The sequence below is a fragment of the Cyanistes caeruleus genome, chromosome 11, assembly GCF_971803275.1.
Source record: "Cyanistes caeruleus chromosome 11, bCyaCae1.hap1.1, whole genome shotgun sequence".
Classification (NCBI taxonomy): domain Eukaryota; kingdom Metazoa; phylum Chordata; class Aves; order Passeriformes; family Paridae; genus Cyanistes; species Cyanistes caeruleus.
Window position 1 is genome coordinate 11351153 of NC_141711.1, and position 27756 is coordinate 11378908.

The following is a 27756-nucleotide window of genomic DNA, read 5'->3' on the forward strand; positions in this document are numbered from 1 at the left end:
GATTCTCCCCACATGAGGAACCAGTGACTTCCTGTGAAGGATTCATGGAAGGCAAATTATGTTTAGTATTTGTGAGAAAGTGTTTCATTCAGTAACACAGATTAAAATTTTTGATGACTTAAAAATCCTCTTGGCTTTGCAGATGCTAAACACATTTAAAACTGGCCTCCTGTGACAAGCTATTTTTTCCCATCCTACCCCAAGAAATGTGTGTTAAAGTACAGTTTTACATCCCTAAGGGTTCTAATAAGGAATGTGAGGTTAGTTACTTGATAAGGCTTCTACATTTTTTCTCCAATACATCCATTTATGCGGTTACAGAGATTTGTATTTCAATGTTACAAGGATCTAAATTGTTAATCATTTAACCTCAAAGTGCTATGAAACAACCAGGTATCCATGCTTCACAAAACAAGGAAGCACACTAGGAACATGAAACCAAGCTGATGTTCATCCAAAGTCTGTGCAGAGCAGGATTTTAGTTTTAGTTAGAAAATTTTTCCTGATTCTGAGTGATCAAGAAAGTGGGGATAGTGCAAAAAATAGCTAATCATGATGGAAACCAATTTTTACTTAATCTGCTTTAGGAAAACCCAAGAAAAATTTAAGTTATGCTGGGGGAAAGGCTTTCAATAGGGCTAAGATAACTATTATGTATTTCTGCATTCTCCAAGCAAGGCTTTAGAAATTAAAATCCAAACCCTACAAAGAAGTAAACACTTTTAAAAGGTCCCAGTCTATCTTTCCCTTTGCTGCAATCTATTTTGGCATTGCAGGTTAATTTCACTCATACTTGGCTTTGTTAATTCCAATTTATTTTCACCGTTTCTTAGACAGGTCAACACCCAGAGTGAACACACACACACTTCCAATACTCTTGACATGTTTTATTATAAAGCACTTCAAACTTCAATTCAAAACCAATAAGTTCTCATCTGAAAAAGGAAACTATTTATATCCTGTTTTAAAACAGGATTCATAAAGAAAATAGACTGTTCTTAAGCATCAACTTCAGTTGGAGCTCTTCTGTAATGAAATCTAAAGACAAAACTGATGGGCCAAGAGCTACTAATTTCACATATACTGATAAAAGGGAGACAAAGATGTTACACACACACCATGGAGCATCTTATTGTTGATAATGAACTAGGAACACTCGATAGTTAATTCTGGCCTGACAAAGCAGTCCAACATTTAAATATTCTTCAGTCCCAAAAGAGACAAACCATTAACATTTCTCATTCAATAACTAAGCCAGCCCTGGCTAGGGGGTTAAAGCTACTTCAAAGCATCTAACATGATAAGCTTTTCATTTCATGTACTTCTCCTGTTGATCAGCCAAGATTTTTGCTGAAGATTTAGCATCATAGAAAAGTTCATTTATTTCTTCAATATGCTCTTTCTCAATGCTGTCTTTCCCATTAATCTTGGCAAGCAGGTTAGCTGGGGTCAGCAACTGCACAGCATACCTGTGATCAAACAGAGGCAGATGAGTAATTACAATTCAGTGCATCCCAGGGAACTGATGATACAGAGAGGTGGGACATTTGCTAGGAAACACAGCTCTACCAGCAGTATGAAAAAGTCAGCTAGCACTACAGCAAATACATTCTTTAAAGAAGAAAAGAGGAGCATTAACACTCTTTTTTAAATGATTGTTAACAGGCCATGCCATTTATAAAGGAGAGGTTTGTCTTGCTTCCAACAGTGAGCTACCCTACAGCTAGTGACTTTAGACCCAGTCATGCTGAATAGAAAACTGTCCCCAGCTTACCTTAGGGTTGTCTTGGTACCAATTTCCCCTAAGTGGTTTAGAGCTTCTTCACTGATATTAATCCCTTCTGTCTGAGCACGAAGTTTTGTGATCTGTTGGGAAGAGTAAGTGAGGTACATGTCCAAACAATTAATATGCTAAATTACTTACTATCTGTAAACTTTCATCTTAGAGATGAGACATGCTACAAAACAAGATGGTGTGGAGAGCTACCCTGATGTAACTTACCACTAAACCAGAATTTGTCGAATTCTATGTCTTTGAACAGGCAAATATAATATTAAAAAAACTATTATCACAAAAGGAAGGTAAAGTAACACACCTGGACTGCTAACCCTTCATGGTAACTCTGCATGCTTAGCAAAGCCTAGCTACTAATAAGGAGCAGGGTATGAGAACTTATACATGAAAATGGAACATTTGTGTTAGAAGTCAGTGGCAGCTGGAGGCTTCTGGACAGCCACACCAGTTACTGAATTCTGCAGTGTATCACTGATGCTGTACAGCAGAGCCCTCCAAAAAGCCCTCCAGAAAGCTACACCCTTTCCTTAGCAGCTCACAACACACTTTTTATTCAATTGACAAGAAGATAGTAAAATAAATCAAAAAGTTACTTTCTATGATTCACCTATTCCTTCAAGAAGAAAAAAAAAAAATCACTAAGAAGAATCTAATCTTTCAAGAACAGTCTCAAGCTTGTACCAGTTTGAAGATCTTTACAAAGTTGGAGAGGAAGATATCACCAATAAGCCTGAGCATATAAAGCTGTAACAAAAGTGGCACAAGTCTCTCGGTAGTCTGTATTACCAGCTGAGTGATAAGGGGCAGACTGGATAATGATGTTGTGTTGTAGTGCAGAGATAACTCTGGAACTGCAAGCCTCATATAATACAGGTATTTTTCACTTTGGCAGCTTTGTAAACAAGATATCAAGAAGCACTCGTTTAAATTAAAGCCATAAAAATGCGCTCAGGGAGCCAGGGTAGGGAGCAGAGTAAGAGAAGGGCTTGAAATGGCAGAAAGTTGCTGCTAAGATATGTGCACTGAATATTAGCAACACTGCTGACAATTGCAATTTCAGGTTGAAGATTTTTTACCTGTAGATCACCTCCACATCCCCTTCCCTTCATTCAAACACTGCTACTTTGTTCTTCCTCTGCTACAAACAACATATTGAATGCCACATCTTTAACAATGTTTTTTAAAATAACTTTTTATCTAGCAACCCGGTAGAACATTACTGAAGAACCAGGACCCAAGCCATTAATCCACCACCTGCTTACATATGCATTTACTATGGAATGGGAAAACAAGGGTTTATCAAGTGAAATACACTAAGAACAAAACATCTCAGTTATAACCTCTAACATCCAACAGGAGGCACATATGCAAAAAAGTTTGATTACAACATCACCTGAACAGAATAAGCATAAAAGTGAAATTTTTTCCCTATTCTGGTTGCACTAAGGTTACTGTGTGTCTTGTCTCAAAGCACTACTTCACAATGGAATTTCTACTTTATCAATACACACAAAAAAGTATTTTGAACTGACTATGAACAAACTTTCAGTAGATACATGACCAGATTCTGTGCTGATAAAAGGAATCAATTGTGAAGGCAAAGAGTTTCAAACAGAAACATCAGCAACAGAAACTTCCTAATATGAAAGACAAACGAGAGCAAAAACAGAGAACTAACTTATGTATGCCTTGTTTTTAACCCCACCCCAACTCTACTTAGAAGCCAAAGTTAAGTGAACTGCTCCTCCTCTTCTCTCATGAGAAGCTGCCATTAAAAAGCCTTAATTTAAGGGAAAATGAGATTATCTGACTATGGGAACATGATTTATTGGGCTGAATGTCTGGACTCTTATTTTTAGCTTTATGTGAACACTTCCTTTCCTTCAGCCTCAGGGAAGGTGGACATCACAGCACTTAGCCAGCTCTTCTGAACATCAGCATTCAGAAAGTGTCTTACCTGCACGGTAGTACAACACTAACTACACAGAATTCACTTAGCATTACAGGGAAATCCAGACAGTCTTTACTACCCCCAGGTTGAGTAAAAGTCACACATGAAAATTTGTTTTGTATAGAGACTAAACCTAATTGTATTGTTAAATCACTGCGCTGCTTGCTTCTACTGCAATCTACACCACAATGCTTCAAAGTGTCCTTTAGGTACAAAAAAAAATCATCCTGAGAACAGCTCAGGACTGCATCAGTGAAAAGCTCCTCAAACCAAGTGAAATGAAGCTTTGCCTCTACCTTTACATTCGATAAATGCATCCACATCACCTTGGCACTTATCCAGCAGCAGGAGACCATTATCTGGTGACAATGCTCTCCTCCATTGACACTATCTCTTAAATAATACAAAGAATTGACATGGTAAACCCCAATGTCTTTTGCACTGTGTCACTTCCCAGCATTGAGAGGCTAATGAGGGGGGATCTTTGACACAATGCATCATAATGGCACCAAGCATTATAATCAATACACAATACACTGTGATGGCCCCACAGGAAAACTTCCAGCCATTTGGAAGGATATCTCTGCAACACTTTCTCTGCTTACATTTCAAAACTTGTCTAGGAGCATGAAAATTCTCCCCGTTTCAAGAGAGGCAGGCCCTGTATGTTAAAGCTACAGTACAGGGCATAAAGGCAAAAATGCAGCACATGAGCTTGTATTCCTCAATCCCTCTCATGTCTCATGTGAAGGAAAAGCTTGAGGTCTGGGCTAAAGATCCCATGATGTGACACTTCATCTTACACCATCTGAAAAAGCACTACTTGCTGAAATCTGCGGGAACCTATGGGAAGCACACCTGTGCAAGAGATTGCTGCAGCTAATAATTCGTGCCTTCCTGCAAATGAGGTGCCACTTTCATCTCTGCATGTGCTTAGCAACTCCTCAGTGGCTCAGATTCAGAGAAGCTGTGGCACAGTTTGAAGCAGCTCACTGTACTGACTCCTAGAGAAGCAGCCTTTTAACAAGCAGGAAGCTTTCTGGCACAAGCCCTGGTGACCACAGAGTTGAACAGCTCTAGAGTAACAGAATAGGCAGAAGCTGTGCACAACTTTGGGGACTTGTTACAAGTTCTTTAAAATCCTCTGCATACCTGCTTCATTTCTTGGGGTGTATAGAGCATGGTTCGGATAATCATTACCCGATCAAGCAGGTCCAATGGTATTCCATGAGGAGACACAATATCTTCTGTGCCTCTAGAGGAGAAACCAAACAGAAAGAAATCAGACACTACTGTGAGTTCAGTACATTGATTCAGTTAAAATCAGTAAAAAATGACTACACTAGCTTACAGTTGTGTTTCCACAGAGACACACACACCCTGGGTCAGAGACAGGAAACATTCTGGTCTAAGGCTCATTCTAGACAGCCCCAGGGAAACAAACACTATTGCTGGAGCTCATGCCTCTCAAAAATAGTGAGAGGTGCGTTCTTGCATCATATCTCACAATACAGCCTTATCTAATATTCCAAGGTATCTTCCAGCAAGGAACAAATCATTCTCACTAAGCTGTTTAGCAGCATCAGCAGAAATTATATATACTCTCATCCATTTGGAGAACACTCCCCATTGCTGAGCAAGCCATTCTTTCCCCAGTCCCTCCAGTGAATACTTCAGTGGTTTACATTCCATGCTTGCAATCCAGCTAATGGACAAGTTTAGGTCTCTGTATGAAGGAGAGGACAGGATCTAGATCCCCAACCATTTTATTTGTTTGACATACAAGACCCAACAGCAAAGCTTGCAGACAGATGTACTCTTGGCTTCTTAAGACCACTGTTATTTGCTGTGAAGTCACAAGAAACCCAGATTTAATTTATGAGAACTACACAGACTGCAGTAAAAACAGTCAAGTGCTGGTAAAGAACTACTCTTTTAAGTTCAGTGCTAGTATTTAGGTACTGCGGCTCTGGCCATGGTTCTCCAACATTAGATGACACTATTATATGGAAAATTTTCTTTCTTAAATCACAGCTTTTTCATAACAAGATCTGCAGTGAATCCATGCTGACAGATCTCTACTTCCTTTACTTTTACAAGACAGCTGCAAAAAGAGTGCAGTAATGTCCAGCTAAAACAGTTTTGAAGGGCTTATCGTTCTCACTTCTAAGAAATGCAGATTAATACCAGATGAGCCACTATGAGGTAAAGGAAAAGCTGGTTATACAGCTGAATTAAATCAATTCAAAGAGTAGCAATCATTGCTAATGACAGCTTGTTTAGACATAATTAGACCTAGACCACAAACTAGCAGAACTTATAGCAGACTCTGAAAGAGGAGAGCACTTTTACTGAACATGCAAAGAATGCATTTTGTGGGTGCAAGATATCAAAGTGAAGGCTCAAAGTGAAGTGCAGATGAAAAACAAATTGGTTGGCAAGACTGAAGAATCACAAAAAGCCAGACCAACATAGCAGGAAAAGGGAGAGGCTGAACTGTGACACACTTTACCAGTAAGAACAAGAAGCTGAAATCTGATGGAATTAGGATAGCAATCAGCAAAATAATCCAGAAGCAGGAAACAATGATATTAGAGGTTTAGTAGCTCTGGTGCTTTTGATGTCCCCATGTGCAGGCAACTGAGGTATTGGGATATACAGTGAGAATGGTAACTGCCACACACCACCCAGGAAGTGAAACAATTCAGAAACTGCTGGCGGAGGAGAAATGCGTTAGGGGAAAGGAGAAATTACAGTCAGCCTGATCTTAAATGCTTGTCACATCATGAAGCTCATGAGCAGTTCTTGAGCACCAATGCAGCTTGCAACTCATGCAGAGAACTATCACAGGTGTCAGAGACTTCGAAGATTGTAACTCTACTGACACAGCCAATTCCAAGGTTTATGGACCAATGCAAACTGGAAAATTCAAGTTTATACATCATACCTGATAATGCAGTTTCCTCGGTTGGAAGCAAAGATGACAATGGGAGAAATAGAAGATTCCAGTGCTCGGTGCAGGTATGTGAAACACTCAATATCCAGCATGTGAACCTCATCCACGAAGAGCACACCTGGCACCAGCTCTGCAATGCCTTGATCAATGTATTTGTTCACCACCTTATTTATCTCTCCTCGAAGTTTGTCTGAGAACAAAAAAGAAACTATTGATTGTTCTGCTAGTGAACTACAGGTCAGTGGGTAAGGCTTGAAGCAAGGAAAATTCTTCTTGAACTTTTTCATGGTTTGGTATCTTACCACCACAAGGAAAATATCTGTGACACTAAAATTTTGTGACATTTCATACTGTGTCAGGGAGATATCTATGCAACAAAGTATTTCTAGCTAAAATATTCACATGTGAAAAATTGATAGTTGTAGTTTGTGGAGTTTGGTAGGGGGTGGAGAAGTCAAGTCAAACTTCATTTCAAACACAGAACTTGGAAACTTACTGAAGTTTCCAAGCATGGCTGAAAAGGACATCACTGAAAGAATGAAATCTTGCTACTCTATTTCAGCAAAGAAGTTTTGATTAATGAAAAAAGAAAAAAGAAAAAGGCTGTGTAAGTTTCTGTGACCTACCACTCTCAAAGCTATGCCAGATGTTTTATCAATATATCGGGTTTTAGAATAAGCAAAACAACCTCTGGGACAGACAAAATAGTCAAAAGATGACCATTCAGTTAGGTATTGAAACAGATTTTGATTGAAATTTAGATAGTAACTTAGTGAAGTTCTATTTCTTTCAAAGCAAAAAGGAGAGCAGATCTCTCTGTAGATACTGTTTTCTCCAAAGACCTGTAGGTAGGAAGAGCAGCAGTGCATGTTGAACATCAGGTCCTTAGACAGCTGTTACAGAGGTGCCATTTTTCTACTTCACCAAAATTCAGTATGATTGCTACAATGTTTCTTAGAGTTTGTGTATTACTGCTGTTGAGTTTGTCTCTCTCTTGAAAGCCTGAACCTCACACTGTGGCAGGAGTGTTGTGGGATGGGCACTGGCATTCTGACCTCTCCCCAGAAGATGGGTACAGAGCACTATACACATTTTATCACTACATGCATGAACCAGTAACTTGTACTCTCTTCAGCCATTGCAATTCTAGCAACTGTATCACTGCTTTTTGAAATCTGAGTATGTATGAATATGCATTATCTAGGCATTCGTTTAAATATAGTAACCCTACTTTTAATCCTTTTCTAACTGGAAAACACATAGACTGTATCATCTCAAAATCTCATATAGGTTTCATACCAGTAATTTCAGTTTTCTTAGGTTTCATCAACTGTCCCATCATAGAAAGGATGTCTTGTCCTCCCTAGGAAAATAAAGTGACAGATCAGCTTTGAGGTCATTTAGAAAGCACACACCTTGGGAATTTTATAGATTGGGAATTGTTTAAAGTTGTTTCTTACAGTTAACTTGATACTTTATATCAGCAGTCTTTGATAATCTGTCAAAGTTTAGGTCACCTCACCACAAGAGCTTTCCAAACATAATCACCTAGCTACCTTGCTCATCTGGAGAGCATAAAAAAATCAAAAAGAGATATCATCTCTTGAAAAAAACTATCACAGAGAAACTCTTAAGGAATGAAATTGTCAGGGATCAGACTTGGATTGCCTGCATGCACAGTAGGTGTTCAGCCTGTGAACACAGGAAGAATTATTCTAAATTTTATGATTTTTTAATACCATGATTTTTATTAAATAAATTATTTTTTTGTAAATAAGGAGTTTATCTTGAAATTGAGTAAGTTAAAGAGTTGTACTGTTTTACTCTAGGGATTCCAGCCTTTAAACTTGTTAGTGACTTCAGTTTTTGACAGAGATGGAATTTCCTCGAGTGGATTATGTTAAAACGCGGCAATAATTCTTCTGTTTTCTGGGTTGTTTTGCTGCAATACATGCAGAGCTCTACTGAAATTCACAAAAAAATTTAACAAGTCGCTATGAAACATTTCTGAAATAACATCAACAGAATCCACAGCAGTCAGAAATACTTAGACACCTCTTATCACAGTCCTTGCAGTTTCCATTTCATGGTTATGAAACCATAAACACAGAGCAGAATATATTAATCTGCATTCAGAACTTCCAGTAAATGAAATGATGCAGGTCTGGCTGCTGCTACCTCACAACTATAGGCAGCTTTCCTTCTGGAAAGAAAGCAATAATCTCTTTTTCTGGTGAGAGACAACAGCCCACAATGCTCTTTTTCTGCAAGTGCTGGGGCACAGTGGTGGAGGGAAAGAGAGCAGGGTCTAGATTATGCATTAACTGTGAAGGTGGTGGATCCCAAATACCTGTGTGGAAGCTGTTCTACAGCTCCCAGACTGTTCTCTGTAGTGCTAGGAGTCTCATGCTGACCAGTATTCCATCACCAAGCGCATGAACCGTAAGGAAGCCACTGCCTCTTTAACCTCCATGGCAGAGCCCTGAGGCAGCCAGCTGCAGCATGACCTCCCTGAGGAGAGCTAGACTGGCCTTCAACGTGTAACACCAACTGCTTTTCCTGCAGTGGAATCTTTGAAGGTGAGTTGCTCAACTTCCTACATCTCAATTATTCTGGTAACATCACATCTATGTCAAATAATTTTTCTATAAAGACTTCATCTGTGAAGTCAGATACCTGAGGTCGAGCATTGGCCACATCCAAGTCATGCAGGGTGACATCCTGAATAATTTCCTTTTTCTTGTGCACATCACCTTTTGGCAAGGGAACATACTCTTCAGCTTCAAGGTCAAATTCCGTAGCATAGATATCACACCTGCCTTGCCTCTGAGGAACAGCAAAGAGAAACCCAGGTATAGAATTAATTTCAGTGCCAAAACCTTGAGTGACATGCATTTGATAAAAGGGTTAGTTCACAATTCCATTTCTGACAAGCTTCAGCTGACAATTCAGACATCCCACTCCCTGCTTAGCAACAGGCATACCCTATCTACTGATCAAAGCTCAAAAACTCTGTTGAAAAACACCTGATATTTTCAGTGGCAAGAATATTCCATTCCTCTCTCCCCTTCTTTTACCGTACACAATTCTTGCTAAAGGACAAATCCAGCAGATTAACCAGAGATTGGGAGAACCTCCTTTGTAGGTGGGTGATTTATTATATGATAGAAAATATTATGCTCATCCATTAAACAGTAAGTATCACTACACTTTCTAAATCAGATATGAAAAGAATGCTAACTAATGCAGTATCCCCTTCTACATGTATATATCTTGTGGAGAAAATATCAGAGAGATAAAAGAAAGATTAAATACGCTGCACATGTCAGCCTGAAAATGACTAAAGTTGTTTGGTTCTTCCCCTCTTCCCTTAGAGATGCCTTGATCTTACAGAAAAGAAAATTCATCCAGACAGCATCAGTGATAGCTTCCTTGCCAGATGACCTTAATTGTGAACCAGACCACCACATTTTTTGGGCGCAAAAGAGACTTTTCTCTCCAGATAAGGAAAGCACTGGGCTCTTTTTAAAATTTCCATGTAACCATATCATGTCAGTTAAGGTTAATAAATCAAAGAGCCTTCTGACAGAGAAAGGTCTGCAAAAAAACATACACCTGCATAAATGTACAAAACTTTTCTTTTACCTTGACAGCTCCACTGTTTGCTTCAATATAAATAACGTCACCAGTTTCCACTCGCTCCTTCTGCAAGCTTTCAAAAATGCTGGGGTCCAGCTGGAGACAAGCAAACAGCACAGTTGATCAAAACAGCTCTGTATTGTTATGGTAATCAAGGTAAAGAAACTCAGTTTGAAGCTCACTCCCATCAGACAAAATTAAAACTGCAACTCACCCTGACAATAGCTCTAGGATTTTATAAAGCTGTAACATTTGGAGCAGGGATAGCGAATAAATCTGGAAGATGCACAGAACTTACTGTCTTACAAAAAAATCTGCTATCCAAAAGGAAGTGACAGTGCCAGAAACATAACCAGTACCAGGTACAAAACATAGCTCTGAGTAATGTCACAGTGTATTTATACCTAAGAAACAGTAGTTCTCTAGCTTTCTAGGAAAACTTTTATAAAAAATCTGGCTGTAGCACTGAATTATGTTCCTTGATTTCTTGAGGTTTTTATCCTCTGTGGAGCTCTGTGAGAGAGTGGGTGTGAAATGTATTAGATGCCTTTGTTTCTCTTGGTACATGTTTATTCGCTTTTGCTCTTCATTTCCTTGTTTTCAGAGTGAACAAATGAAAGATGATACTTAACAACAGAGACAGCTTTTAGTTCTCTCCAAGTCTGACAGGGAAATTGAATGGAGACAAGAGAACAAAAGGAAAAGTGGGCCTGAGCTGGCAACACACCAGCTCAATTTCCAGTTCTCTATCAAATATTCACTAGAGCATGACACCCCATGTAGAAAGAAAAGATGTGACAGAAAGAACAATTTATATTTAAACAGGCAGTATTTCCCAAGCCAGAGTCAAAAATTTGGTTCTTGACAATCAGGAAAACAAAAACCAAACAAGGCCTTTCTCATATGTTTATTACCATGAACATTAAATTATAGCCAGGGTCAGAGTGTATCACAGACTGAGACAGAACAAAGTTCAGATTGCCAGCTCAGCCCATTTTCTGTGGTACTTGTGGTCTACAAAACTGCATCAGGACCTCTTCCTACTGAAACTCACTTTTAACTCATTGAAGACATACAGGTGTGTGCTGCCAAACAGAAATAACAGCAGCTGCTAACCAAGCACTGATGGGTTTATCTCATATTTCAATGGTAGGACACAAGACCAGTATCTAAATATTCTACATAAAGCAGATGAACAGTCAGGATAAAGTTGTCTAGCTAAAGAAAGCAGCCTCCTGGCAGCCCCACTTGACAGAAATGGGGATCAAGAGCTTGAATGGAAATAAGAAGTGCTAAAAGTAGAAGCTGCAAACCCAAAATACTTAAGGAAATCTCTGAGACTGCCACACATACCTTCAACTGTTTGGTTCCTTTTGCAGTTTTGAGTCCTATAATTACATGGCTGATGGTTTTGCCATATCCCCCCATAGGATTCTCAGTCTCACAGGGAGTTAATTCTGTGACTTCTCCTTCATAAACTTCCTTGGTCTCTTTAATCCTCAATCCTGCAAGAAATTGTTTAAAATAGTTTCAGTATACACTTAGGAATCTGATGCTTTACTGTCAACAAAATGTAACATATCGTTAGGGTGCATTACATTTCATGGTAATGTTTTACTTTTAAAGGCAGAAAGACTAATTATTGTTCTCTTCTCCAACATTAAGTGAGAATATTCATTCTGTGCATCAGAATGAAAGCTCAGCCCAAGTTTGGACTTGCTAAGAAGTTTATTAAACTTTTAGAAATTACTTTCTTCTATTCATTATTATTACTTCTTGACGAGAATGTTAGGATCCTCTGTCTCTTTTCCCTCTCACAAAGAAGGAATTTGCTTAATTTGCTCCCCTATGCTAAAGCCAGAAACACAGATCATCTTCTGAAAGTAGTGTTATTAATGTAACAATGAGTTTTACATAATTTTTAGACGATCAGAAAAGCCCTGCAGAGTTAACAAAAAAACAGAAGAAGAAAAGTAACGTCATAAAAAACACTACATTTCAGCAACTGAGTTAAAAATATAACATAAATTGATTAACAGGTATCGTGATAGAGCATCATAAAATTACTAAAGGGTTAATGTATAATTTCAAATAATTTTCAAGTTAATAGCAAAAGGTGAGCTAGATAAAATTTAGCATAAACTGCTACAAAGCAAATTTAAAACTATTTCAAAAAAGTGAGATTACATCCTCACTTTGTTATTTTTCAGACAGCCAAGCAATCATCAGAATATCTGGCTATCTTCTGTTGTAGTCACAATTACTGTAATTAACGAGGTTATTTTAAATTGATAAATAATATAGGGTTGAAGAGATTTACAGGCAGACTGTTTCAAAGCAAACCTACCATCATCACCACCACCACTACAATTATGTATGTTCTAACTACATAGAGGTTCAAAGAATCCACATCTGAAGAAACTCCATGAAGTATTTTATGAGACACACATGCCATACCAAAAATAATGAATGGGCTGTAACAAGATATAAGGAAGTCATCCTGCCCATTCTGAGGGTATTGTGACTTTATAAACCTTTCCTTGTTCTGTAAGTTTTCATTTTGCTTTGAAATAGATCAGCCACTTCACCAGTAATTTTGAGCTGCTGATAGGGGCTATAAAGAACTGACAAATACAAGTCTGTCTCCCTCTACTGGGCCCAAATTCAGGCCAGGATCTGAAATGCGAGAAACAGCCTAAATGTGGATAACATGACAAATTCTTGGTAAGAAATGTTTGCTTTCTGTTACTCAAGACATAAAATGTTGTGTACAAAGTTAATTTCAGTAATTTTAATTTTTTTTTCAGGTAACACCAGAGAGAAATTAATGAACCTCTGAGTTATAAAACTGATCTTGACAAGGCTGCATCACACTGGCTCATATACAACGAGTGTGAAGCAATATAGGAATCTGCACTTTGAAGCTACTATTGCCACAAACTGGACCAGGTTTGCTTGTTCTCTTTGTTTTGCTTTTAAACTTCCAGCATAAGCTCTACTCTGCTCTGAAAATGTGGCAGCCTGTTTGTGTTTGGGGTATGATTTATATGCTGCTGAACCATGCAATGAATCTTCCAGTTCTGTTTCATCTGGAAAGAATCCAGTTCATGTGCCCGTTCTGTTCCACAACACAAAGTCAAAGCCAAGTCAGAGAGGGCAAACCCAGGGATTTGCTTCAGAAGCCTTCCTCTAATCCAAACTAATGTGCTCTTAGAGATGTTTGTAGAAAATATTTACAGCTGAACATGATCTGAACAAAGGTAATTAATGATTTGAACTTGCTGCTGATTATCCTTTGATTTCAAATGAATATGTATGTGTCAACTATGAACTTAACTCCCAGAACAGTTCTTAGAGACATCTCCTACTTCCAAATCAGATACAAATCCAAGGTAGCATTTGTAGGCTATTTCATGTTTTGGTTCAACAACACTCTGTGAGGCTAATCAGTGCCTGCTTGACTCATTGACAGGTACAACTTAGCAAAACAAGGAACAGTTAAACCATTGAAGTGGCTAATACAGCAGTTATTTTTCACTGCACCTGAGCTCTCACCATTAGCTGCTATCATCATCCTCTCCAGCTACTAATGAGTTCTACACTGGATTAATTTCTCCCAGGTTAAATTTCTTTTAACCCTAAAGCAATTTCATCTCCTCATTTTCCTGCTCTGTCCTTTTAGGTTTCTTACACATCATAACCTCTCTACTGCATCCCAAACACTACTTGCCCATGAGACTATGTCAAGTCTGTTATTAAAAGACTCTCAACAATAAAAATTCTGTAAGCTCAGAGTAACTCCTACTTTCTTATAAAGTGATGGGTCCAAACCAGTCATAGTTTCCAAGAAAAAAACCCCAACCATTAAGTAAAAAATTTGATGTTAACATCTCTGCAAATTTTTAAGAATTCAGGTGGATAAATACCATTGAAAGTAAAATGCATGATATGAGCAATGGTGATGTACACAGAACCTGCTACTAAGGAGACATACAAACAACAAAACTCAGTAAAACCTAAATGAATACTTCAAGTACTGATGGGCATGTGAGCTGAAGCTTCCCCTGCATCCAGACCCAACTACACTCCACAGAATCTTTTTTTTTTCTTTTAAGATGCACTCTTGTAAAATATTTCATTACCAAGCAGGAAAGCTAAAACCTACCTGAAATTAAAATCCAGCTGGAAAGTGTTTCATTACAAGAAATGGTTACTGGTCCTTTAAAGTATTTCAGAGAATTTTTTTTTTACACCCATAAAAATATCCATTAAAGGCTGCGTTATGAAAACACTACATAGAATTTCACAGAAAGGAATAGAAGAAGTTCCATCATTCATTAACACTAATATTTGTTTAGAAATGTCTCTCTATTGACATTCAGGGAATGCAGGGAACTAACAATGTAGCTGGCTGTTAAATCTCTGCTATCTCTAGAACTGACAACATGGATGGCATAAGTTGGTTCAGGTTTCCAAATCTCTGACAGGGAACTTCATCACATCAAGGAAATTTTGCAGACTACTGAGGCTTCCCTCCCCCAGGCCCTGCCAGTTCCATGGTAACCAGAAGACCAGAGACTACTGAAAGTTGCTTTCTTACAAAAGTCAATGGAATACTTTTGTTTCACTGAAGAACTGAGAGACTTCTTCACCCTGCTGCTGCCAGATGAAGTCCAAGAGGAAACATGGTACTAAAACAGGAAAATCACTGTTAATACATTCAGGACTAAAACCAACTGGGCTCTCTTTAGCTCATCCTCACACAAACAAGGGCCACTTCCATCTGCATTTATCAGGTGTCAGCAGCGGTTGTGCAAGAGATTTTAGATAATCACTGAGGCTGTGCTGGAAATTAAGCCAATTTACATCAAAGTTGTAAATGTAGTGTAGAATTGAGAAAGACATTAACTTGAAGTGTTTATTTAGCTGGCATGGAACTTCCTCTGTGCTTGCTGGAACAGTAAGGCTAATGCTGCTGTTTGGGAGCCCCTGACTAAGACTTGGTTTAGTAGGGTGAACTCAGTAAAACAAAAAACAGGGAAGAGCATTTTTCTGTCTATGAGTATTTTTGCTAATGTAAGAAACTAAAAATATTTTTTTTCTTTCAGCTTTATCCAGGCACAGGCAAAAAGGAGAGCTGAATGTGGAGGATAAGAGAAGAATTTGGTGAAGTATAAGCCAAAATACAGTCATTAAATTACAGTTTATAAACAGAAAACCTCACTCCACTAAGTGTGAAAGAGATTCACTAAATTAAGATCAACACTTCAGAAAATAAGCATACAAAAATCTGAGAACGTCATGACCACTGAAAAGTTTTTCCTTTTTAGATGACTGGGAAAAATCAAAGTAAGTATCATGCAAACACTTAATTCTTCCTTTCCTGAAACTTACCAATGGCACGCCGGAAATTTTCCATTAGAACTTCTGTTTTCTTGATCTCAGTGGAATAGACCTCACTTCCAACCATAGGACAAAAGGGAACTTTGCTTCCCAGTTCCTGAGCTATAGCTAAAGCCAAAGCAGTCTTTAAAATGAAAAAAAAAACAAACAAACACAAAACCCAGAGATTAATTTTGAAGAGAATTAAGAAAGGATTATTTTTGCACAAAGTTAACTTTCCTCATTGTATCACCTTCTATATGTCAACTATCAATTTAATGGTAAGACTATTCTGACATATATTTCCCACATATAACAACCCTCCTCCAACACAGGTGACTTTGTCCAAAGATTTTTAAAAAATCTTGAAGGCACAATACGGGGCATTTGAATTTGACAGCTGATACAGATGCAAAAGCCTTAAATAGCATGGTGGGGAGAAAAAAAAAGTAAACCAAGCAAAAACTATTCTGGCTCTTAATATAAAAGTAATTTCTAAAACTTTTTCAGACCCCTTGCTACCTATATGTTTAGTAACCTAGAAGAGGTGGTTCCACATTAAAGATGCTGAACACACCAATCACTGGGTACTGCCAGTGTTGATACCATGGCAAAACCAAAAACATAAAATAGGAAACTATACCAATACATTGACTGAAAAAATATTCTGGTATATGAAAACATTATTCTGGTATATGAAAACATTCTGTAACCACTACCCAAGACGGTTTTAACAACAAATTAAAATAGATTTGGAATTACTTTATTTTGTAACAAAATAAAAAATAGTACCTTGCCAGTTCCAGGAGGTCCTGCCAACAGCACTGCTCTGCCAGCCATTTTTTTGCTTTTGATTAGTTCCACTATAACCCCACATGCCTATAAATTAAATAAGTATTAATTCAGTTAAAGCAAGTATTTCAAGTGTTTAGAAAGAATAGGTTTTACAAGAAGTAAAGATTTCAGTTTCAAATTCAAAAAAGAAAGACAAGATCAGGAAAACACACCTTCTAGACTTATTTTATCTGACACAGACTTTAAAACCACAGACAACGAAACTCAATCTGTGAGCTCCGAATCCTTTTCCCTCCCGCAGTCCCACGCACAGAGAGGTTTGAAAGTAAAGCAAGAAATTAATTTTCGCTGCCTGAGCCGCAGGTCCTCTACAGATGTTCTCTCAGGCCGGGCTGGGGCTCTGAACAGCCTGTCCCAGTGGAAGGTGTCCCTGCCCACGGCACGAGGGTGGAACAAGCGATGGTTTCTAAAGTCCCTTCCAAACCAAACCAATCTGTGACTGGTGATTGATGATGGTTTTATCCGACCACCGCATTGAAGCGGATGCTCCAGCCCCTATTTGAATCGAATCTGTTGACTTTTGGTGGGCTCCGTTGTCTGTAACACCCCAATTTCTACGCCCGACACGCGGGAGACCATCACCGTCCTTGCGCCAAGCAGGAGCAGAGCAAATACAGCCCGGACCGGCCCGATCGCGGCTCGCACCGCAGCAGCGACACCGAGGAACCCAGGCACGACTCTCCCTCGCTCGGGGACCCGTCAGAGCCCCGGCCGTGCCCCGCGCTCACCTCCCGCGCGTTCTCCTGCCCCACGAGCCCGGCCCCCGCCGGCTTGGCGGCGCCACTGTCGTCCAGCCCCAGCCCCTTGACATGGCTGTGAGCGGCGATGCGCTGGGTCTTCGAGGTGCTCTTCACCTCCTCGATCTTCATGGCGGGGCAGGGCAGGGCAGCGGCAGCTCCGGCCCGGCCGCCCCGCGCTCCTCGCACGCGGCCCGCGCGTTACCGGGGCTCCCAGCGCGCGCCGCCGCGCCCCGCCCCCGCCCCGTCATTGGCCCCCATGGCGGCAGTCTCGGCGCTCATTGGGCGCGGGGCCTGCCCGTCAGCCTTGGGGGCGCCGGTTTTTAGGGTCCGCCCGCCCGTTTCCGCGTGCGGCGCGCACGGACGGTCCGGGCGGGTGCGGGCGCTGCGGAGGAGTAGGGCCGGGGAGGAGGAGGAGGAGGTGGCGGGGTCACTGTCCCTGCAGGTGCTCAGGGAAACGCTGGCCGTGGCACTCGGTAACACGGTCCGGTTCAGAAAGTGGTGGCCCGGCATGGGCTGGACTCTGTGATCCCGGAGGTCTTTCCCAACCGAAGTGGTTCTGCGATTCTCTAAATCGGGAAGGACGGTTTGGGGAGAGATGAGCGGAGCCCTCCTGGAGGAGGAACCAGCTCGTTATGGCTCGCAGGTTTCCTGGCCCTGCAGACCACAAGCACTTCCCTTCCTGCAATCCGATTTGTCCCTGAGGGCAGCGTTTGCCCCGGCTGGGGCAGTCCCGGGGGTCCTGCTCGGGGTCTTGTCGCTTGCCTGCCCACAGCCGCTGACCGTGCGGCAGGAACCCTGAGCCTTATCGAAACCTCGGCTGGCTTTAGCTCACAAAAATAACCTGAGGCTTTCCAAGAGTATTTTCTAAAACTTTGTCAAAGATTCACAGAATCGTTAAGGTTGTAAGAGCCCACTGGAGACCACCTAGTCCAGCTCCCCTGCTAGGCAAAGTAATGATGGTTTCTTATGTGCTCGGTGTTGAATGGAACTGCAGAGTAATTCTATTCTGCATCTTGAAAACCTTCCTGTAAGCATCTGAGGCTGTGACATGTGCTGCACTTACAGCACGTGTACCTTATGAGCTTTGGGCAATTGAAATAGGTAAAAACACTCGAGTTTATCAGCAGGTCTTTTCAGGGCCCTGCAGAACCATCCATGTTTCATGAGGTCTGTGGTGCTACAGCTTCTAGGCTTACAGCTCCTAACTGGGGTTTGGTGGCAATTCTGCCTCACCTTCTGTGAGGGGTTTAAAAGCTTAACGGGGAGATCACTCACAGTGAAATTTTAGATGGGATCTGGGAACCTGCAGTTCCAGTGAGTTCCTTGTAGATAGTTTGATCTCTGCCACAAAAAAAAAGATGGGACTCTTCCCATGGATATATAGAGTTTTCTGTGATTACAAAACCATGGCTGTGTCTGCAGTGTTTAAAGCCAGTGGATTAATGTGGTATGAGGCAGGACTGCTGTCTGGTGCCATCTTGGCTTTCCTGCACACTGCCAGGGGAATTGCAAAAGCAGTCTTGTGACAGCACAAACTCAGCGGTTTTAGGGAGGATGAGAGTTATGGTTCAATTTGCAAAAGCCCAGTGAACCATATACACTCTATTCATCCTTGCTTTGTTCAAGAGCTTCCATTAGTTTTGTTGTAATTTGGCAAAGAAAAGACTTTTCTTATTGTTGCTTTCTTTTTGTGTTAATTGTTCTGTCAGTTTACATACTCTAGTTTAAAATTACAATATAATTGCACACATGTGTGGTTCAACACCTTTGTAAGGGTATCCTGATATACAACTGTTCAGCTAAGAATTTTTGGCTAACAAATACGAGCTATTCTCTAAATAATTAGAAAAGTGTGTATGCCATTAGACTGTACATCCTCTCAGGGTCATATTAGTCTCAGAATACAAACTCCTAATAGGTACTGAGCTGCAGACTTTTGCCTTTGTAAAAGAGCAAATATACAACTTTGATTTCTCCAGTGCATTAAACTGCCCCAAGTGCTGTGGGTAAGTCTGGTCAGAGTTCAAGTTTCTGCCAGTTCTGGAAGAATAATTAGCAAGTCTGGTAAGAGCTCTGAAGGCAGTGATGTTGCTATCGAGAGGTTCAGGCTAGGTATGACCCTCCTTTTCAAAAGGGTGAAATACATAATAATTTGTTAATTTAGACTGAAACCTGTTCATATGGTCCATGTTATCTTGTTTGACGTTGCAACAAGACCTGTTTCTGAGATTTTGGCATTTCAAAGTCTAGTTAATAATACTTGCTTATTTATTTTTGTTGAAATTCAAAATACAGGGATGTAGGTGGTAGAAATAGAGAACTGTTGTTAATATTCACTGTAACTTGGAGGAAGGATACAAATGTTCTATGTCTATAAAAATCAGATATACTTCATAAGGTTCTTTAACTTTGTAAATATTAATTAGGAATTTTTCCTGTTTAAATTGAATAAGAAACAGAGTGTAGATTGTTTTTCTACAGCAATGTCTCAAACTCAGAATTTAGAGCCTGAAACTTCTGTTTGATAGTAACCATTGCTGTTCAGTAAATAAAATCTGCTGCCACAATGAAGACATAATTTTAATATTGACCTGCAGAAAATGTGATTAAGTTTATTTGGGTTTGTGCTTGTAGTAGAAGAGGATACCTCAATAGAAATAAAAGTAAAAAATAGTTTGCTGGATAAATGCAAGGCTGGCTTCTCCCTCTTATTTGCTCACAGGTATTACTTAACTGTGCTAGGTTTGGCATTGCTCATTGTATTGATTGTCTTACTCATTCTGTGTGTTCTTTGAGCATTGTCCTGAAGTTGCAGTTAGAGGGGCAAAAGAGGACATTCAGAGGAGGGAAAATAAACAATAATCCTTTAGACCACACAGGACTGTTTATTCCCCAGGAAAAGCAGAGTACAAGTGGAACAACTGGGAAGTTTAGAACTGAACTTCCATACTGTATATCACATTTTATAGCTGGTGTCTTGTGTTGTGATGCATCAGTATGAGGAAATATAAAACCTCAACTTTTACATGATTTTCTATGATTTTTTTTTAACTAGTTAACATATTAGGGAGGGAGGATAAAATACTTTCAATTGCAAAGCATGAGTCTTCTTCCTCCTTTGACCAGACCACCAGATGGAACACGAGTAGGTTGTGTGACCATTCTGCCCAGCTCATTCTGTGGATGCTTTGAATATAATTTAATATTTTGCTAGCCAGCTAATCAGAAAAAATAATACCTGTCACTAACAGTCTGAACTGTTATTCCCCAGGTTTAATCAACTCATTTTACCAACGTTTCTTTTGCCCCCTGGTTTGAGGTCTTCTATTTGGCACAGATGTCATGCGATACCTGATGTGGGAGCTGGAGACTTGAGAGCTGTTTTCCTAGACTAAATGTTTGAGGTTACAGGACGTAGCCTAGTTTCACATAAGCTTTCAAATTTCAGTGGGACATGCTGAATCCTGAAACTGTCAAATAGTGTATTATTTTTGGAGTGAGAGAGAGTATATGTGTGTGAGTGTGTGAATGACCTTTACATTTTTACCCTATCCCAAAAGTCTGACTTCCTGCCCTTTCTCCCATGAGTCCATAAACTTTACCAATTTAAAGTGAACATGTTTTAAGGAAGAAATTCCATACAGGAGAGAACAACTGGGATGGAGAATGGTTTATTTAGGGGAAAACAAGGAAAGCAGCTAAATGCTACAAATTTTGAGAGGGAAAGAGAAAAATCTGGAGAAGTTGGGATTCTCTCATTTTTCCAGGTTCCCTTCTCCCTCTTAGTAATACCAAGACCTTTGTGTAGGGGTAGGGAGTGGTAGGGGTAGTGGTCATGTCTTGTTTTGTTCCCTGCAAAAGAAGTTGATTATTTTTCTACTCTTCAAAGCAATAGGAGTGATGTGTCCTATCAAATGCCACACCTTAATTTCCAAGTTTGTAATTCATTCTAAAACTTTGTAAGCTAACAAAATGGACCTTTCTAAATGCTGAATAAAAGTACTTATGTCTGCCTTTATCAGATTTCTTCCTTGATATTGGTGATTGAAGTTATTAATTTCACAGGTTCTATGTGCACTCTTATATTTCCTCAAGTGATATGTGGCAAAATCAGATCCACAGGCAGAACCCTGGAGACAGAAGTATGATCTCAGTGGTAACAACAAAGCTGTAGGCATTGATTTTTTTTCTTCCCTCTACAGGGGAATAACTGCTTCCCTATCTAGAAAGTTGCAAATCTTTTCTGTGTCTAAAGGGAGAAAACCAAACCTACATTTCTACCTGTTACTCCTCCTTCTTGCAAGTCACTCAGGAATAAAAGAGGGGTCACTATTGTTATGTGAGGAGTGATATGAAATCCATTTTATGGTGGATTTTTATTTTCTTTCCTTAGCTATCCTTAACAGAAAGAATTGTAATTTTTTTAATCACATAAGTTCTATCCAGTATCCCTCTAAATTCTGGCTGAGCAAAATGCATCTTTGTTAAGCTGGCAGCCCAAAATGGATCTCATGTGAGCCTTGCTGTGACCTCCTACACTGTGAGTATTGAAATGGGACCTCCCTCACCTCATCGTCATTTTTCCCAAGAGTTGTAGAAAGCTTTAGACTTTTCTATATTGTCAAGGATTGTTGAAAAATAGCTGTTTTTTTATAGATGTTTTGGGAGGATTTCTGGATACTATCTTTTCTGGTTGAGAATCAGATCTTTTCCCACCTCTTCCTTCTGAACTCATCTAATAATGCTAAAAGAAAAGAAGTAAAGAGTAGGTTATATGATACAGGGATATCTGTGTGGATTCTAAATTTTTAGGGTCTTGTGGGAATTGATGTAAACTTTCCCTTCCCTTTGCAAGTGCATATTGATGTAGCAGATTCAGCACAAGGAAGTGTATATGAGCATTATGATTTAACAGGAAACTATTCAAAGCCTGGGAACTTGGTCTGAAAAGTGACATTATGCTTAATTTGGTTCCCATGACAGAGCTTCCATCAGGCTGAACTATTCTGCACAAGAAGCTGATTAGCTAGGCCAGCTCAGTATTCCTTCTGAGTTCATGTCTTTCCTTTAGGGAGACAGTGTCTCTCAAATAGCACTGAGTGCTAGAAAGAAATGCCATTTTTTCCCCCCCTTCTTCATTTCAGTCATTGATTCTGTCATCTTGACTTCCATGTGTTTGGGAAGGAGGAGTAATTTGCATCCAGCTTTAAACCAAACTCTTTTCTATTGAAAGTGTTGGTATATAAAGCAGATTTCTTTGTAAGAAAAAGCCTGGAATTTGGAGTCCAAGCCCAAAAACCAAATTCATGATGTTGACAGTAGCCTTAGGCAAATTATTTTACACTTCTGGCTCATTCATTAGTTGTTTAGATGTGAGTGTTATTACTATGAGCAATATGTATCGCTGCACAGAATGAATGGAAGAGCAACTGCACTGCTCTCAAAAAAAAAAAAAAAGTATAATATAGAATAAGTCTAGTCTACTTTGACACCTGTGGGAAGTCCATGAGACAGTCTTGTTTTTTTGGCTTGTAAAGAGCTGTAATCATTTGAAGAGGTACTTTGGGAGCCTTAGTTACTATTGAAATGCTGAGTACACGTGTTGTTTTATCCTGCAGAGCATTTAGCTCCCTGGGTTATCACTAAAGCAAAGTGACTTAAATGAGTGAAGGAATCATGCCCTCAGCCTCTGAAATGCCCTCAGGCCTCTCCAATGTTCATCTACTTCTTGTTGCCTGCTTTGGTGGTGGTAACAAGTTTCCAGGAGAGCTGTTCATCAGTGTTAATAATCTTGGATTCTTAATTCACTAAGGATATGTTTTTTAAAGCAGCATCTTACCTAACTTAAATATCCCTTTACAGGAAAATTAATTTTACAACCCTAGAATTTATTAAGTGTGTGGAGAGTAAATGATCTAAATGTGACCTGCTTTTTTCACGTGGGTTTGCAATGTCCATTTGACTTTGGAATCAAACCTGCTCACCACGGTTCCAGCAGCACCGGGGTTTGCTTGGGGGCAGAATGGAGGCGGTGATGTGACAGCGAGCGGGTTTAAGCTGCCCGGGAGTGTTTAATTCGCGCGGGCGAGAAGCGAGCGAAGCCGTAGGAGCTCAGGGCAAACACCGTGCCCCCTGCCCCTGCTGCTGGCTCCCAGCGCTCCCTCAGGCCGGGCACACACCGGGGAGGGGGCGCAGCTGCTGGCCGTGTGGCCATTCAAGTAACCCGCTGAAATTGCCTCTCCTTGCAGGGGCTGCCTGCCAGGGGCAGCGCGGGGCAGAGCGGTGAGCCGGGCCGGTGGTTCTCACCCCCGCGCTGGCTCCGAGCGGCCCGGGCCGGCTCTGGCCGACCCTCGCCCCCCGGGCCGCCCTGCGCACGGGCCCCCGGCGGGCGGAACGGCGGCGGCGGGGCCCGCGTTGCCGCAGGGGCGCTGTGGGGACGGACCGGGCGGGCGCAGCGCCGCCATGGCCGCCCGAGTTCTGAACGTGAACGTGGGAGTGCTGGGCCACATCGACAGCGGGAAGACGGCGCTGGCGCGGGCGCTCAGCACCACCGGCTCTACCGCCGCCTTCGACCGGGCGCCGCAGAGCCGCGCGCGGGGCATCACGCTGGACCTGGGCTTCTCCTGCCTGCGCACCGCGCTGCCGCCGCAGCTGGGCCCGGGGCCCGGCGAGCTCCAGTTCACGCTGGTCGACTGCCCGGGGCACGCCTCCCTCATCCGCACCATCATCGGCGGTAAGGGGGGCGCAGGGGGCCCGCCCCGCTGGCTGTCGAGCCTCCCGGGGTGCTCCAGGCCTCGCGGGGCTGCGCCCGCCCGTGTCCGTGGTGGGAGCGGGGCCGCTGGGAGTCGGGGTCTCCGGCTGTGCCCAAAGCGAGGGGACGGGCGGGTGTCAGGTTTTCACGAACCTATGACTTTGCTACGCTTGCTCATAGTTGCTCTTCAAATAAAAAAACCGGCGCTCATAGAAAAGCACTTTGTACATGTGAGTTCTTGGGCTGCTGTTTGGATGGTCAAGTGTGCTCAGGTTTCGTACACTTATTAGAAAAAAAGTTTGATTTATTGTGCATGGAGGCCTTATTAATGGCATCGAACAGCCCTCTAAGTTTCTATTTTCTTGCCTGTTAAAGCTGTCAGAGTTTGACGTTGCCTGTAGTTGAGAGCTGTGATGCAGTTGCTGGACATGCCTATGTTGTCTCGGAGAACTAGGGAGTTGTAACATGATCATTTTAGGCTTAGAAAGAGTTCAGTGGATTTTGGTAACTCTTCATTTTAGCCATCATAGGTGATATCAGAGGGTTAATTTCTTTGCATTAGGACTAATTTTAAATTAGTTCACCTTGTTCTATCACTCCCATTTCTCCTAAAGAGCCTTAAGAGGTGGTCGGTGCTTGGAGTCCCAGCTGCAAGTTCAGTTCCTCTGCCAATGTCTCTTTAATGACAGCTTGGTGCTTGTTTTGTAGGACAATATTTCTTGGCTAGACTGAGGTTCAGCTGAGATACTTGCCATGATGTAGGAATTTAACCCCCTTTTGGACAATTGTGTTATTTGTAAGTTGCACTTCTTGTGGGCAGGATAATAAATATTTACTCATTTGTCAGTTTCGCCAGTAGTAAAATGCTCTGTGTTGTCAATGTGTGCTCCGCAGCTGCAAGGGAGGAGCGGCTGTGTGCTTAATTCCAGAAACCTGTGGTCTTGTAGTCATCTCTTGTACTTGACAATCCTTTATCATTTGTAGTTGTAACCACCTGATTATCTTCTGAAGAGCAAAGTTGACTTTGGCAGATGTTTCTTGGATGCACTGAAGAGTCATTTGTAGTCAGACATTCCTTTCTGCCAGAAGCAAGTAATCTGAATGCTGTAAACTTTCTCGTGAAGGGGATGTGGGAAAACTTAGAAATCAGCTTTAACCAGTTTTGTTTTTCAATAACTTTAACACTTACTGTGGTTGTTGTTTGATACACAGACTTCTCATTGCTTTCTGTTATTTTTATAAAGATTATCAAAGCATTTAGTCACAGCTATCCACATCAGGTGAATAAGTTATTCAAATTTGCTTATTCATGGGCCATGCAGAGTGAAGGAAGGTGTGGATGGGATGAGATGATAATAGTTTTCTTCCCAGCAAAAATAATTATTTACAGATGGTAATTCAGACACAGGAGCACATCAAACTTGCTTAGTTCCAGTTTTACCAGGTTCTGTATGTTACTGAAGCAAAACAGTCAATTAGTGTGACTTAATGTAATTCTGTGTGTTAAGTAAGGGTTGTAGAGAAAATGCAGTATTGTGTTAATAGTTTAAAGAATTAGGAACTTCAGTTTTCTGCTTGATAACATAGATGGATTTTGATAGTGGGTGTTTTGTTTGTTTTTTTTACTACTAAGTTTGAAAGGTGAAACCTTGATGATAAAAGCTGATATGTGCCTGTGAGACTATTTAGGTGCTTACAAATTTGGTGTGGTTTGGTGAAACTCAGACTGAAGTGTAGCATGTCTTGTGTAACAGGATATGTTCTTTGGTGTTCATGCGTGTTTCAATAATGCCAACTTTTTCACCACTTCAGGAATGGAAAGTGAGTCCTCCCAGATAATGATACTTGAAAAATTTAGGTTATTTTCATCTACTTCCTCATCACTAAGCATTAAAGTTTCACCATTCCAAACATTTTCTCTGCAATCAGGAATGCCACTACCCTTTTCTTTTTGATGGAATCTATGCTTTCCCTGTCGCTACACATTTTCTCTATACATTGTTTTTCAATAAGACCTAAGTACAAAGTACTTTATTTTCCTGTGTTTATTCTGCACCTCAGATTTCCCATACCTCTTTAAAATATCACGGTTCTGAATTCAAACCTTGGGGTAGCTACAGTTGGAAGTTGATCTGCAGAAGAGCTTGAAGTAGGATACTTGTGTGCAAGGGAGCTGGATGTGAGGATTTGGAAGGTGGAATGACAACAGAGATGAGAAGGCTGCTTCAGAACTGTGTTAGTCATGTGTGTGCAGGGTTTGCAGGAGAAGCTACTGCTCTGAAGATGTTATTGCATCTTCTTGTTCTTTGCAGTTCTCTTTTTCACTCAAGGTGGGATAAACTGCTTGGTCTCTCCTTGAGTGATCCCAGCTCATGGAAACGCCATCTGCTGTGGCTGGGTAGCCACCAGGGCTGTGCACTCGGGTCTCCCATGAGGTGAAGAGCTCAAGGTTTTTCTTCTGAGGAGTCACTTTCTGGCTCTTCTCTTCCAAAGTGCCATTTTCACCAGTGGTGTTCCAGGTTATCTCTCCTTTGTAACTATCATCTTTTCTGTGCTCTCAGTGTGCTTCTAAGGGTTAATTCCTTTGCTGTACAAAGCTGATAAATCTGCTCACAGATTAAATGTTACTATTTACCACTCTTTAGCGTATTTCTGTATGTAGCTAATTGCTGAAGTGGATTTTTTTAATGTCAGAATCTAGAATTGCATTTTTGTCATGCTGTGCCAGGTAGTGCTTGACCTTGTGAATACTTCTCACAGTCACTCACAAGATACTTGTTCAGACACAATACCTTAGGACTAAATGAATGCAGAATATTTGAGCAGTAAGCAAATGGAATGAAAAATAGAAGTCATATTTCATTCTGTGTGGCTACATTTTTCTCGCAGAGCTTGTCCTTGAAAACAAAACATATCAAATGTTAAATCAAAAGTGTTTTGTTTTGGGTTGTTTTTTGTTTATTTATTTATTATTTTTTTACCTGCATGCTAGGAATTGGTAATGTTGCAGACAATTTCACCCAAGATGTTTTGTTTAAGTTTTAGCTGCAGGGTGATAGTCAAGGTTGGAATGGAATAAGTAATAGTCACTTGGTGTACTTCATCATGCCTTTCACTTGTATTCAAACTATGCTGGTTTATATTCTTCTAAGGCTCTCGTGTATCTGTGGCAGGGAGGCATTAAGTTATTGTGGGTAGCTGTGTGGCTTGGATTGTGCTGTGTATTTCTGTCTTACTGCTTCAAACAATAAGAACAGAACTCTAAATTTTCAAACAGAATTTCAGACTTTTCCTGTGCTTTAGCAGTTTCTTGTCTCAAGCAAGGCAACAAAACCAGTGTTTACAGCTGTTTGTGTCTGATGTGCTAAGGAGTGCAAACAAACCTGAGTAACTGAACCTTAAGGGCCAATTCTCATCTTGTCCCAAGCAGTAAAAAGCACCCACATCAGCCTTATACTTGGCTTGTAACACTGAAGGCATGACTGCAAGATGCAGGACTGATATTTGTGTCATTACTGTGTTCTTCTGTTGCTGTAGAGATTTAGGGTGGTATTTTTGGTAAAATATCACACAGAGATGGGGTAGTTTCTGTCACAGCACTATGGGGTTTTTTAAGCTTCTGTTCTTTTGTTAATGTTCAGTTGCTGATCTTCCACAAAGCTGATGTTAATGTTGTTGAAATGAAAT

The 27756-nt window shown here is 40.7% G+C and overlaps 2 protein-coding genes across 4 annotated transcripts in view; one reads left to right on the plus strand and one right to left on the minus strand.

Annotated features, from left to right (window-relative positions):
- Positions 1-872: 872 nt before the first annotated feature.
- RUVBL1 (RuvB like AAA ATPase 1) lies at positions 873-17561 on the minus strand. Its single transcript, XM_023935342.2, has 11 exons — positions 17307-17561; positions 16516-16602; positions 15736-15868; positions 11695-11846; positions 10348-10437; positions 9379-9528; positions 8002-8065; positions 6694-6892; positions 4899-5001; positions 1775-1866; positions 873-1469 (listed from the first exon to the last, which is right to left on the minus strand). The coding sequence occupies exons 1-11, from the start codon at positions 17445-17447 to the stop codon at positions 1310-1312; spliced, it is 1371 nt and encodes a 456-aa protein (XP_023791110.1). The 5' UTR covers positions 17448-17561; the 3' UTR covers positions 873-1309.
- A 79-nt stretch (positions 17562-17640) lies between these two features.
- Positions 17641-27756, plus strand: part of EEFSEC (eukaryotic elongation factor, selenocysteine-tRNA specific) — a 126494-nt gene continuing 116378 nt past the window's right edge. The window contains exon 1 of one of the 3 annotated variants that reach the window (XM_086845737.1): positions 17641-17760. Coding sequence is in view for 2 of the 3 variants with exons in the window: in XM_086845734.1 (XP_086701860.1) it covers positions 23781-24051 (271 nt within the window). In the remaining variant the exon portion in view is untranslated. Of the gene's footprint in view, positions 17761-23697; positions 24052-25074; positions 25162-27756 lie in introns of those variants that run through there. The other 2 variants (XM_086845734.1, XM_086845735.1) reach the window with 2 other exon arrangements.